General features: G+C 38.2%; 3 protein-coding genes across 36 annotated transcripts in view; all 3 read left to right on the top strand.

Moving 5' to 3' along the window:
- LOC578978 overlaps window positions 1-14,443 on the top strand; it is an 80,425-nt gene that overhangs the window by 15,633 nt on the left and 50,349 nt on the right. For 14 of the 34 annotated variants that reach the window (XM_030976203.1, XM_030976201.1, XM_030976224.1 and 11 more), the window contains exons 6-14: window positions 2,960-3,214; window positions 5,825-6,079; window positions 6,738-6,989; window positions 9,135-9,389; window positions 9,999-10,253; window positions 10,863-11,117; window positions 11,938-12,192; window positions 12,792-13,046; window positions 13,736-13,990. In XM_030976203.1, coding sequence (XP_030832063.1) covers window positions 2,960-3,214; window positions 5,825-6,079; window positions 6,738-6,989; window positions 9,135-9,389; window positions 9,999-10,253; window positions 10,863-11,117; window positions 11,938-12,192; window positions 12,792-13,046; window positions 13,736-13,990 — 2,292 coding nt within the window. Of the gene's footprint in view, window positions 1-2,959; window positions 3,215-5,824; window positions 6,080-6,737; window positions 6,990-9,130; window positions 9,390-9,998; window positions 10,254-10,862; window positions 11,118-11,937; window positions 12,193-12,791; window positions 13,047-13,735; window positions 13,991-14,443 lie in introns of all 34 variants that reach the window. The other 20 variants (XM_030976202.1, XM_030976216.1, XM_030976215.1 and 17 more) reach the window with 20 other exon arrangements.
- Window positions 980-2,952, top strand: LOC105447115 (hyalin-like). Its single transcript, XM_030976238.1, has 2 exons — window positions 980-1,537; window positions 2,007-2,952. The coding sequence occupies exons 1-2, from the start codon at window positions 1,243-1,245 to the stop codon at window positions 2,282-2,284; spliced, it is 573 nt and encodes a 190-aa protein (XP_030832098.1). The 5' UTR covers window positions 980-1,242; the 3' UTR covers window positions 2,285-2,952.
- LOC105447109 (hyalin-like) lies at window positions 3,221-5,818 on the top strand. Its single transcript, XM_011684779.2, has 2 exons — window positions 3,221-4,495; window positions 5,175-5,818. The coding sequence occupies exons 1-2, from the start codon at window positions 4,186-4,188 to the stop codon at window positions 5,495-5,497; spliced, it is 633 nt and encodes a 210-aa protein (XP_011683081.1). The 5' UTR covers window positions 3,221-4,185; the 3' UTR covers window positions 5,498-5,818.

Raw genomic sequence — 14,443 nt, 5'->3', positions numbered from 1 at the left:
CTCTTTTGTTGTGATAGCATGTACCCTGCACCCATTTTATGTCACTAATATGGATAAATGTGTGTTATCTCGCTATACTCTACCGTTGTACTAACATTAGCCGTTCCTGACGAAGTCGCACCTATGATCATGGGATGTCCATCCGACATCAACAACGAAGCTGTTGTCGGGTCCAGCATTGTCACGGTGACTTGGACCGAGCCCGTAGCAACAGATAACTCGGGTTCGGTCACTGCAACACAAAGTGCCTTCCCCGGAGACACCTTTCCTTTTGGATCCACTAACGTTGTGTACACTTTCACTGATACGTCAGGAAACAGGGCTTTATGTTCATTCACAGTGGTTGTTTCTGGTATGTTAATCCCCTCCTTTCCATTTCAATATTAGTACATCAAAGGCATTTACTTTACATCATCACTTCATAACACTGTACAAGTTGGTGATCATAGTAAGCAAATATTAATCGACTACGAGGGTAATGGTACAAACTATCATCGCCGAGGTGATCTCGGGGCTATGATGGTAGCCCCGAGATCACCGAGGCGATGGTAGTTTGTACCCATTGCCCGAGTAAAGGAGGTTGATATTTGTTTTATATCCCACATCGGCAATATAGGTCTATTTAAAGTGAATTTTACATAATTAAAAGAACTGATTCTGCAGACAGTTTAGCTTCAGCTAGATTTTACAAAGCACAACATGCATACATGTAATAAAGTTGATGCGCGTTCATTTGACATTGACATGACATTGACATTTTGCGTAACCTACTTTGCTACGCTTAATCAATGGGCAAGTGGGGAAGCAGCAGCAAAAAATTACGGTACAAAAGTCCTATCGCAGGGAGATAGTACTTATCTATCATTGATCATGTGACCTCGTTTAGACCAATGAGATTGCAAGGTTCTTAGTATGCGGGATATAAAAAGTAATGCAATAACAAATCAGCAATGTCACCTTTGATAGTACTATATTTCTTTTCACAAGCATCCTATATTGAATATGTTAGTAGTAGGCCTAAAAAGTGAACCTGTTTTCTCATAGTTGATGAAAATCCTTTCAAAAATTGGTACAAAATGTATAAATCAATTGCTAAAAGGAAATATAAATTGCACAAATAGAGACTATTTCACCTTTTCATATTCATATTAATATTACACGTACTTTCAAGTTTTGTGTCATGTACGTTCATCATCATGTTGTCCTTGTAATGTACTGACCTGTACTCATGTTAATGTTGTCATGAGATTCCTATTTAATAATAACACACTTCATCCAGCCATCGCTGATGCTCAAGATCCAGTCATCACTAACTGCCCCAGCGACGTAATCTTGACAATTCCAAGTGGTATTACCGATGTCAGTGTCACCTGGCCTGAACCGACTGCGACCGATGACTCGGGGTCTGTCGCCCTGACAGCATCGCACGCTCCTGGTGATGTTTTCCCTATCGGCTTAACCACTGTGGTCTATACCTTTTCTGATACCTCTGGAAATTCTGCAACCTGTTCCTTTAACGTGACCATCTCTAGTGTTGGTATGATTACTCCTCCCTCTGTTCTTTTTTAAACATCCTATTTTTTCCAATGTCTTTCATCAATGTGTGATTTGTCTCAAATTGAAAATATTTCATGCAGCTAACGGTATAACTGTGGTATTAATGGTAACAACTGACATTAGATGTGCCTTAATTTTAACCTAATGACAACTTGATCAATGAGCAACTTCCCAACTAATCCAGAATATTGCCTAGTGCAGACATATATTACTTTTGGATCTTACAACACTAAACCTTAATTGTTGAAGTGATCATTGCCGTTTATGTTAAATCCTGTATTGTCTTGTAAACTTGTACTTCAGATGTCGTGTAAATAAATGTATAAGTGTATATGTGTTTTTGTTGTATTTATATGTATATATAATCCATGTTAAAATTCATTTCCCGTATATGTTCCTGTCTTCATTGGTTCCACATTTTCCTTGATCCTTTTGGTTAACGGGGAAAGGAAGTGGTGATACTGTAAGGCCAGTGGTCACTGGGTGTCCAGAAGACATCATTCTTGAGATCCCTTCAGCCACTATAACGACCATTGCGATCTCATGGTCAGAACCCACAGCCACCGACGACTCGGGTTCTGTCTCGTCCACGTCAACTCATCAACCTGGAGATGCATTTGATGTGGGCACAACGACTTTGGTCACGTACACCTTCAGTGACAATGCTGGAAACAGTGCTGATTGTTCCTTCGATATTATATTGTCCTCTTCTGGTATGTTTCACTAATACCACTTCTTTCTTGTAATATAATTGTTCATGCTTCTTTGGATAACTTTCTAGATGTTTTTGTTCATTTTTATTTACTAATGCTCTATTTATGTGTCAGAATACTCTTTGAAATTGAATAAACGTCTAATTATTAATTGCTCTTTTATTTTAGCTGTCTTTTTTATCCAATCACCCAGACTCCTTTATTGGAAATATCCATACGTTGGGTCAACAGTATACCAATGTTTACTTCTGGAGCTTACCTGAAACATTATGGGTGGGGCCGAAATAAGTGAAATAAAGATTTTATAGTGATTTGAAAAATCAGCATGATGGGTATTAGAAGCTGATACAAGATTACTGGATCAAGGCCTGTATTGTGCATGTAGTCTTTAATAGTGCAATCTGATTTATATGCCCATTTTTTATGCAGCCTCCAGTGACGGCACTGACCCTGTCATCACTGGGTGTCGTGTATGTCCCCGAAGTAGTTTGTCCATTTGTTCTTAGTATTGCGACTGCTTGTATCCATATATGTATATATATATATGTATATGTATATATATATGTATCCTGGCATCTTTCATGTTTGGCTAATAATGATTGAAGACTGTAGTTTACATGCATGTCTTCGTCATATCATTCATCCTATTATCCATATGATCTCATCATCTCATTATCTCATTATTATAGCCACCGGTGACGGCACTGACCCTGTCATCAGTGGGTGTCCAGATAACATCAATGTAGCTATCCCGACTGGTTCTACCGGAGTCTCTGTCTCATGGACTGAGCCCACAGCTACAGATAACTCTGGCGTGGTTCCATCCTCTACCTCTACTAGGTCTCCTGGAGATACTTTCAACATCGGAACAACCCAAGTTTCCTACACATTTACTGATGGATCAGGAAACGACGCTTTCTGTATATTTACTGTCACTGTAGCTGGTAAGTTAATTTTGCATTTCACATGAATGCTAATATATTTGTATGGTATTTCAGCTTTTTTTTCTGTCCCTTTTCTTTCAGATGTTGTCTTCTCACAGAGTATTTTCATTGTGTTCATATTTAGTTTCATGGTTGCATGTTTACTGTGTAAAATATTCTGTGCACACCCCCTTGCATGTCACAAACCTTTTTGGCAGTAGACGTGTAGTGTATTGATAATTCTGTCAACTTGCTCTCTGTTACTATCCTGTTACTCTAGCTGGTGTGAGAGAGAGAGGGCAATTAGTCATCTTGCCTTGTCAGCTTCCTGCAGTACATTATGGATAGCACTTGTCATTTTGCCTGTTGTGATCCTTGGCTTTTTATTTTTTCTCTTTTGCTTTAGTTTCATTGTTGCATGTTCTTGTGCACAACCCCTTCAATATTGCATGGTACCACCCTTGTTAGGTTTAGGTTTACCTCTAGCTCTGAAAACTTTGCTATCTATTCGTTTTTCTGTCGCTGTTGCCAGTGAGTGAGAGAAGAACCATCTGTCTTGCCTTTATTCGGTAAGCACTTCACATCTATGCAATTGCCCTCTATGTAATTGCCATCTATGTAATTGCCATCTATCCACTTGCCATCTCTGCACTTGTCATTGTGTATTTGGAGATCCTCCATTTATCATCAGCCTTAGTTTCACTGACGCATGCTCAAACCATACTATGCTATTATTAAAGCTTGTGAAATGGTCCCAAGTGGCAAAATGCATGGAGGCTTCTTTTCACTTCACTCTGTTGACTCAACTTCAATTGCTGTCAAGGCTGGTTCTTTTTTGATGAAGAACGATGCATGAGCAGAATACCTATGTATATGTCATACAATATTGTATTGCATGGTGGTAGTCATTGTGATTTTGTTTATGTTAGTTCTGTCATAGATTCATTTGCATCATTTGAAAGATTTGTTGCCATGTCTTGTGATGTGGTGCAATGGGGTTGTGTCAATTTCATCTCCATTCCATTTACCATGTCATTGTCATCACAATAGCCAGTAATGACAACTCCGATCCTGTCATCACTGGATGTCCAGATGACATCAGTGTGGCTATCCCGTCTGGTTCTACCAGAGTCGCTATCACATGGACTGAGCCAACAGCTACAGATAACTCTGGCACAGTCATTTCTGAGTCGACCAGATCTCCTGGAGATACATTCGACGTTGGCACGACAGTAATCACCTATACATTCACTGACGGATCAGGAAACTTTGCTATCTGTTCATTTTCTGTGACTGTTGCTGGTATGTTTTACTTCTGTCTCCATTATTGGTCGGCCTTTCATACCATAGTATTCATATACATGTTGCAAACTAAATCTCTTTTTATGATTGCCTTTAGTTAATTCTTTCAAAGTTAAGTTTACACGAAATAGATATAAACTCAGTAGAGCGTACTTCTTGCTACCCACAATACGTTCTTAGATGATTACATCCCTATAGATGCATTCTTTTCATTTTGTTCTGTCTTTGTTTGGTAGCTTTTATGTGTATGTTTCTGTTCACTTCTCTTTTCATTGTCTTGATACATCCGTTTGAAGAGGAAACCAAACCGACTTGGGCCCCGCAACACAAACATTAGCAATAGATTGTACGAATACTTAAGATTGATTGCACATAGTGATCAATAGAACCAATCACGAAAATCAATCATATTATGAATTGATAAGCTTTGTGCTACAAGGGCGTGAAATCATAATTTATACATATTTTTATTAGAAAACAAATAGCAAGATTTTAAAAACAAATTTAATTATAAAAACAAATAATAATACCAACAACAACAAAAAATCATTTTTGCTTCAGAAATGTATTCCCATCCTTCATTTTGTGATCATTTCTTGTTTTGTAACTGTCTGTTGAATTGTAAGCATTTGGCTACGTCCTCTCCATTTCATTTGCCATGTCATTGACATCACAATAGCCATCTCTGACAACATTGATCCTGTCATCACTGGATGTCCAGATGACATCAGTGTGGCTATCCCGTCTGGTTCTACCAGAGTTGCTATCACATGGACTGAGCCAACAGCTACAGATAACTCTGACTCAGTTGTCATGTTTACAACTACTAATTCTCCTGGGGATACATTCAGCGTCGGCACAACCCAAGTTACCTATTCTTTCACTGATGGATCAGGAAACGATGCCTTCTGTACATTCTTTGTGATTGTCAGTGGTATGTCTTCTTCCCTTTTCCCAAGACATCTTTTTTCTCCAATCCAAATCATGTTCCCTACAGTGTAGTACTGTATTTGTTTATTTGCTTTAACCATTTTTTGTGTCCCATACTTCAGACTACTAAACATAATTGTCATCAAATGTATCGTTATTTATAAGAAGGGGGAAAAAGGAGATTTTTCGTTGCATGTGCCATGTTAGGATGTACGCCTCCAAAACCTTCCCCACAGTGAGCTGTCCCAACTGCATTGATATCGGTAGGTTTCATTAGCTTTCTACCCCTACTAAGTGCTTGATAGCATGTCCTTGTAGGTTAGCAAAACAGGGGTCCGCCACGTAGGCAACTATAGTTGAACATGCTCTTATAAAGCCTTTTCTGTAAAATACATACAGTCGCTGCTGACAACATAGACCCAGTAATTGCCAACTGCCCTGCAAGCTTTACTGTCGATGCCGGCAGTAATAGCCATATATTTGTTACCTGGAATACACCAACTGCTACTGATGATTCTGGGGCAGTCACGCAAGTCTCTGGACCATCATCAAACAGTGCCTTTTATCCAGCTGGAAGCACCAATGACGTCACTTACGTATTTCAGGATGCCTCGGGGAATGAGGCACAATGTAGCTTTACAGTGTCCGTTTTGGGTACGTTCTTGCTTTAGTCGCCATTTACATGTAAGATCAGTTTAGATCACTTGGACTTGACACATATTTACCATGTGCATCCGAGTGATTGTACATGCAGAGATAATAAAGACATACAGAAAGTTTAAGAACCATACAAAAGATAATGGAGAAATAGTTCAAATATTAAATAAAACAGCTTACAAAAAATCACTATGCCAAGAAAAACATTGGAGTATCTGATTCTGATCTTAGATTTTATTGGAAGAGCCCTGTAAAAATGTTTAATTTATTATCACTAACTGGTGATGCGAATTTTTAATGTTTAGTTTTGGAAGTTGATCTATTTTCAAGCAATGCATAGATGATTGCAATCGGTAGACCCTTTTATACAAACTGTCAAAAACACTTTAAGTAACCATTTTCTAAAGCTTTTAGGGCACTGCTATTGTGTCCACTGACTGATATAGAATATATATATGTCAGTTCCTATATGTCCCCGCAGTAGTTTGTCCATTTGTTCTTAGTATTGCGACTGCTTCTATCCATATATGTAAATATATATACTCTTCCTGGCATCTTCCATGTTTGGCTAATAATAGTTGAAGACTGTAGCTTTATGTCTTCCTCGTATCATTCATCCTGTTATCCATATCATCTCATCATCTCATTATTATAGCCGACGACATTACTGACCCTGTCATCACTGGGTGTCCAGATAACATCAATGTAGCTATCCCATTTGGTTCTACCGGAGTGTCTGTCACATGGACTGAGCCAACAGCTACAGATAACTCTGGCGCAGTTCCGACATCTAGCGCTGACAGGTCTCCTGGAGATACTTTTAGTGTTGGCACAACCCAAGTTACCTACACATTTACTGATGCGTCGGGAAACGATGCGTTCTGTATATTTTCTGTCACTGTTGAGGGTATGTTTCAGCCATCCCTTCCGAATGTTTTGTCATTCTAAAACCCTTTTTAGTCTGCTTATTACATAGATGTGGTCTCTTAAATGTTTTTATCACAATTTATAATGTATTTAGGGTTCATAGTAGACACCGGGGCATCGTTTTCAACAACATGCCATTGAAATGTGTGTTAATTACAACATTCGCGTTTCAATGGGATGTCGATGAACTAGTACTTATGACAATTTCGGGAAAAGTGTCCCGGTTAAATCATGGAGGGAGATGCCGTTTTGTAAACATTAGATTAAAAATTATCTACTATACATCTGTATTGGGAAGTTTATTTATATTTCATGTAATAATTGTATTGATTTAGATCAGATGTATGGGAGCAAATTATTGTTTCTTCATCAGTAAACATATCTGATTTTGAATTAAGATTATTTTATATTATTTTCTCTCCTCAGATTTTATTTTGGTTTATAAAAGTATCAGTACTGAAGATTTTCTTTTTCTTCCTTTTGAAAAATTTGTTCCTGTTAATTTACAAATGTGTTTGGTAGAGTATGTGACAAAATATACGAATGATGTCTTGCTTGTGGCGAATCATTCAAGATAGTCTTAAGTATCTTGTCTAATGTATTTAATTCATTTGTAAATGGAAAATGGGAAACCCTTTGACTTGTTAGTAATTAGCATAAATTGAAGCAGAAAATGAAAATAAAACACTTACAACTGGAAATACAAGGAACTTATGTGCGATCGCTGATCGGAATCGTCAATTGGGAATATAATAATAATAATAATATTCCGCTTTTTATATAGCGCTCAATACATTTACGATGTCTCTAAGCGCTTTACAGATTAACTATTACCCCGGTCATTGGATTCAATAATTGCCCGCACACACTGTGCACAATCTCCACTACCTGGGGAGCATTCCAGCCAGGCGTTACTTGATGCTCAAAAACTGTTTGACTAACAATGACAATGCCAAAGGATATTGGTGCCGTGTCTGGATTCGAACTCCCGATCTTTCGCATCTCCAGTCAAGCGCCTTAAACCACTGATGTAATGGCATATATTGATAACCAGCTAAATAAATATCTTTATAAAACATCAATCAGAATAGCCCGCGCTTCCACTTTAAATCATGAATGTACTACATGTACTGTCCATGTTACATTATGGTTATCATTTATGAAATGACTCGCTGCAAAAATAAAAATGGGAAGAAGTAATATCAACTTTTCAAAATCATTAAATGTTCAAACTCCTGTACTCTTGTAGCTCGATTTTTCTTTCTTCAACCAAGCCAATTTTCTACCAAAGGTAAATTTGTTGGATATCCTACACTATATTAAAAGAGACGTTAAAATTCAAAGGTATATCCAAGATTCTTGAAAATGTAGAATGTGGGGTTGAAGCTTACCAGACAGTTACTTCCCAGGAATATGAAACAATGTTCCCTGGAGCATTTAGATACTAGGCATTTTACGGCTGGTTTTATGCTATGGTCACATTTCATTGTGGGTCCTTTTGCATGTGCATGTGTGTAGCTGTGGGTGGCTTACAGGCAAACTCCTGTGATTCGTATGTCCTACTTGCCATCCCTCCTGGGCCCCTTGTTCCATCCTCTCAGGCAACTAGCACGGTGTGTTACAGCTCCATTTAGCTGTGTACTAGGCCACACGGCTGTTTGAGACCACTGCAAAAAGTACAATGGCTGCATGTGCCACCTGCATTCATTGAAAAAATATGCCCGCTTGCAGAGATTGTCCAACAACCTCCTGGAGGTGCTCGAATGATCCTGCATTTCTTTGACAATACATGCTGACCTACGTATCCAATGCAGTGATTCTCTGTGAAATACACGGTACACTGTACATGTTGACCAGTTCCACATCTTGCAGTGCGGCGGAACGGGTTGCACAGATGAAGACCTGGCCCTTGTTATTAATGAAACGGCCATTGCAGCAATCGGGCGATGGAAAAACTTAATTTAATTTAATTAAGGAACTTTACATAACTATCTTGATCTAAGGAGACACGAACGAACGAGTCAGTTGCGCAGAAGTGCATGACCAGTTGTGACCATGGCATAAAAGTGACTTGTAATGATTAAAAACTTAATTCTTTTCATTCCCTGCATCTCCTTACTCTCAGCCACTGTGGACAATACCGACCCTGTCATCACTGGATGTCCAGATAACATCAATGTTGTTATCCCATTTGGTTCTACCGGAGTAGCTGTTACATGGACTGAGCCCACAGCTACAGATAACTCTGGCGCAGTTCCGTTTTCTAGCTCTAACATATCTCCTGGAGATACTTTCAACATCGGAACATCCCAAGTTGTCTACACATTCACCGATGGATCAGGAAACGATGCCCAATGCTCATTCTTTGTGACTGTTTCTGGTATGTTTACGAATTTATGTTTTTATTTCGCATTCAAATATCTTATTTTGTATCTCTTTTGTATTCAAAGATTTGTATATTCATACTTATCAGTGCGAATTGAAAGGTAACTTTCATGGATAGGCATCATGTTTTCCTATTTGATTTCAAATGGTGTAAGTTCCGGATTTTTATTTTCCAGAATCATGGACATGCAGTGCTAAGTATCTGTGGTTCGAACGCTAAATACTGCTGTTACACGTTAGGGAGGCCACGACGATTAAAATAATGATAATCGAAATGATGATGATCATCATCATCACCATGATAAGTTTTCGTTCTTGAATGGCCCACATCAAATTATGATATAGCGTCTCCATGTCTGAAGTGCTCATGGCATTCAAGGAATAATCCTTCAAGCTTCTCCTGGTTTGCCTTTGTAGATTATTGTCTTGACAAAAGATTTTAGTACTGTGGCAGGAATTTGATCCCTGTACCTGGCGATTGACCGTCAGTCGACTCATCCTTTTTACCACGAGACCTCAACATCTTTTTATATTCTTGTGTACATTTTAACTCTAACTACATTCATCCTAATATCCATATCATGTAATCATCTCACTATTATAGCCACCGGTGACGGCACGGACCCTGTCATCACTGGGTGTCCAGATAACATCAATGTAGTTATCCCATTTGGTTCTACCGGAGTAGCTGTAACATGGACTGAGCCCACAGCTACAGATAACTCTGGCGCAGTTCCGTTTTCTAGCTCTAACATATCTCCTGGAGATACTTTCAACATCGGAACATCCCAAGTTGTCTACACATTCACCGATGGATCAGGAAACGATGCCCAATGCTCATTCTTTGTGACTGTTTCTGGTATGTTTACCAATTTATGTTTTTATTTCGCATTCAAATATCTTATTTTGGATCTCTTTTGTATTAAAAGATTTGTCTATTCATACTTATCAGTGCGAATTGAAAGATAAGTTTCATGGATAGGCATCATGTTTTCCAATTTGATTTCAAATGGTGTAAGTTCCGGATTTTTATTTTCCAGAATCATGTACATGCAGTGCTAAGTTTCTGTGGTTCGAACGCAAAATACTACAGTTACACGTCAGGGAGGCCACGACGATTAAAATAATGATAATCGAAATGAGGATGATGATCATTATCACCATAATAATTTTCCGTTCTTGTATGGCACACATCAAATTATGATATAGCGTCTCCATGTCTGAAGTGCTCATGGCATTCAAGGAATAATCCTTCAAGGTTCTCCTGGTTTGCCTTTGTAGATTATTGTCTTGACAAAAATTTTTAGTGCTGTGGCGGGAATTCAATCCCTGTACCTGGCGATTGACCGTCAGTCGACTCATCCTTTTTACCACGAGACCTCAACATCTTTTTATATTCTTTGTGTACATTTAACTCTAACTACATTCATCCTAATATCCATATCATGTCATCATCTCATTATTATAGCCACTGGTGACGGCACGGACCCTGTCATCACTGGGTGTCCAGATAACATCAATGTAGTTATCCCATTTGGTTCTACCGGAGTAGCTGTAACATGGACTGAGCCTACAGCTACAGATAACTCTGGCGCAGTTCCGTCCTCTAGCTCTAACTTATCTCCTGGAGATACTTTCAACATCGGAACATCCCAAGTTGTCTACACATTCACTGATGGAGCAGGAAACGATGTGCAATGCTCATTCTTTGTGACTGTTTCTGGTATGTTTACCATAATATCTTGATTGCAAATATGTGATTTTGGATCTCTTTTGTATTCAAAGATTTGTCTATTCATACTTATCAGGAGGTGCACACCATCTTATTCTTTGTTTGATCTTATGTTTGACCTTATGTTTGATCTCATTTTTTATTTTTGTTTATATATATGCATGATTATATTGTATTATATTTTTTTGTGTTTATTACAAGTTTTAGTTGGTAATTTTAAGTCAGACAATGGTGCGCTTAGAAACACCTGTATTAAGCGCCTAATAAATGTTATGTATTATTATTATTATTATTAGTGCAAATTGAAAGGTAACTTTCATGGATAGGCACAATGTTTTCAAATTTGATTTCAAATGGTGTAAGTTCCGGAGTTTTATTTTCCAGAATCATTTACATGCAGTGCTAAGTGTCAGTGATTTCAACCCTAAATACTGCGGTTACACGTTAAGGGAGGCCACGACGATTAAAATAATGATAATCGAAATGATGATGATGATCATCATCATCACCATAAAAATTTGCCGTTCTTGTTTGGCACACATCAAATTATGATATAGCGTTTCCATGTCTGAAGTGATCATGGCATTCAACTTATTCAAGGTTTTCCTGGTTTGCCTTTGTAGATTATTGTCTTGACAAAAGATTTTAGTGCTGTAGCAGGAATTCGATCCCTGTACCTGGCGATTGACCGTCAGTCGACTCATCCTTTTTACCACGAAACTTCAACATCCTTTTATATTCTTTGCGTACATTTTCACTCTAACTACATTCATCCTAAAATCCATATCATCTCATCATCTCATTATTATAGCCACCAGTGACGGCACGGACCCTGTAATCACTGGGTGTCCAGATAACATCAATGTAGTTATCCCATTTGGTTCTACCGGAGTAGCTGTAACATGGACTGAGCCTACAGCTACAGATAACTCTGGCGCAGTTCCGTCCTCTAGCTCTAACTTATCTCCTGGAGATACTTTCAACGTCGGAACATCCCAAGTTGTCTACACATTCACTGATGGATCAGGAAACGATGCCCAATGCCCATTCTTTGTGACTGTTTCTGGTATGTTTACCATAATATCTTGATTACAAATATGTGATTTTGGATCTCTTTTGTATTCAAAGATTTGTCTATTCATACTTATCAGTGCTAATTGACAGGTAAATTTCATGGATATGTACCATGTTTTCAAATTTGATTTCAAATGGTGTAAGTTCCGGAGTTTTATTTTTTTCAGAATCATGTACATGCAGTGCTAAGTTTCTGTAGTTCGAACGCTAAATACTGCAGTTACACGTTAGGGAGACCACGACGATTACAATAATGATAATCGGAATGATGATCATCATCATCATCACCATAATAATTTTTCCGTTCTTGTTTGGCACACATCAAATTATGATATAGCGTGTCCGTGTCTGAAGTGCTCATGGCATTCAAGGAATAATCCTTCGAGGTTCTCCTGGTTTGCCTTTGTAGATTATTGTCTTGACAAAAGATTTTAGTGCTGTGGCAGGAATTCGATACCTGGCCATTGACCGTCAGTTGACACATCCTTTTTACCACGAGACCTCAGCATCTTTTTATATTCTTTGTGTACATTTTATCTCTCAATACATTCATCCTAATATCCATGTCATCTCATCATCTCATTATTATAGCCACCGGTGACAATACTGACCCTGTCATCACTGGATGTCCAGATAACATCAATGTAGTTATCCCATTTGGTTCTACCGGAGTAGCTGTAACATGGACTGAGCCCACAGCTACAGATAACTCTGGCGCAGTTCCGTCCTCTAGCTCTAACTTATCTCCTGGAGATACTTTCAACGTCGGAACATCCCAAGTTGTCTACACATTCACTGATGGATCAGGAAACGATGCCCAATGCCCATTCTTTGTGACTGTTTCTGGTATGTTTACCATAATATCTTGATTACAAATATGTGATTTTGGATCTCTTTTGTATTCAAAGATTTGTCTATTCATACTTATCAGTGCTAATTGACAGGTGAATTTCATGGATATGTACCATGTTTTCAAATTTGATTTCAAATGGTGTAAGTTCCGGAGTTTTATTTTTTTCAGAATCATGTACATGCAGTGCTAAGTTTCTGTAGTTCGAACGCTAAATACTGCAGTTACACGTTAGGGAGACCACGACGATTACAATAATGATAATCGGAATGATGATGATCATCATCATCACCATAATAATTTTTCCGTTCTTGTTTGGCACACATCAAATTATGATATAGCGTGTAAAGGAGGCCATCGGGACTGTGTATTACATGTGTATTACATGACGATGACTTTATTGATGATGAATGATGATGATGATGATACTCTGTTCTTGTACGGTACATATAGGATTATGGTATAACGTCTACATGTAATTGTAGTGCTCGGTGCATCCAAGGAATACTCCTATCATGTACTCCTGGGTCGTGTGTGGCTAATATATATTTATAACTTGGGGAAAAGATTCCGGTGCTGTGGCAGGAATTCAATCCATGTACCTTGTTAACATTTCGGACATTCATCCTTTTTACCACGAGACCTCAACATTTCTTTTTCTCCTTTATGTACATTTTCACTCTAGCTACTGGTGACAACACTGACCCTGTCATCACTGGATGTCCAGATAACATCAATGTAGCTATCCCATTTGGTTCTACCGGAGTGTCTGTCACATGGACTGAGCCCACAGCTACAGATAACTCTGGCGCAGTTCCGACATCTAGCTCTAATAGGTCTCCTGGAGATACTTTCATCGTCGGAACATCCCAAGTTGTCTACACATTCACTGATGGGGCAGGAAATGATGCCCAATGCCCATTCTTTGTGACTGTTTCTGGTATGTTTACTTTTTCATATTTGTATAAAAAAAGTCTGGTTTTCAGTTTCTTGAATTCAGTGATCTGTCTCCTTGATACTTATCAGCCCAAATGAAAATGACATTTCCATAGAGAAGAACCTATTGTTCTAATTTGAGTTTTGAATCGTATACACTCTATAGCTGTCTTTTCTTTGTGACCGTATCTGGTATGCCTTTTTTTAATGCCAGCCTTGTATGTTTTGCTTTTTTTAATTGAATATTTCTGTTACGGAATTAGTTTTACCTTTGGGAGCTTCAATGATTTCCAAATGAAACACATATTCAGGTTTTCATGAATGTTTTTCTTATCTAATTTTTTTCAAATCACCACGGGACCTTTTTGCATACTTAACCTTTAAGCCAAACAAAAAATAAAGTGGCCGCTTTCATATCACCATATATAGCAGATTTCCTTCATTTAATCTCTTGATA

Source organism: Strongylocentrotus purpuratus, unplaced genomic scaffold (genome assembly GCF_000002235.5).
Source record: "Strongylocentrotus purpuratus isolate Spur 01 unplaced genomic scaffold, Spur_5.0 spur5_scaffold_8, whole genome shotgun sequence".
Classification (NCBI taxonomy): Eukaryota; Metazoa; Echinodermata; class Echinoidea; order Camarodonta; family Strongylocentrotidae; genus Strongylocentrotus; species Strongylocentrotus purpuratus.
Note: the sequence above shows the minus strand (reverse complement) of the source record. Positions and strands in the feature narration are given on the sequence as shown.

Excerpts from the sequence above, each read along its gene's own strand:
- LOC105447115 (XM_030976238.1), top strand. The coding sequence starts at position 1,243 with ATGAGATTCCTATTTAATAATAACACACTTCATCCAGCCATCGCTGAT. Across the intron at positions 1,538-2,006 it reads CGTGACCATCTCTAGTGTTG|GAAGTGGTGATACTGTAAGG; the intron begins GTATGATTACTC and ends TAACGGGGAAAG.
- LOC105447109 (XM_011684779.2), top strand. The coding sequence starts at position 4,186 with ATGGGGTTGTGTCAATTTCATCTCCATTCCATTTACCATGTCATTGTC. Across the intron at positions 4,496-5,174 it reads ATTTTCTGTGACTGTTGCTG|CCATCTCTGACAACATTGAT; the intron begins GTATGTTTTACT and ends ACATCACAATAG.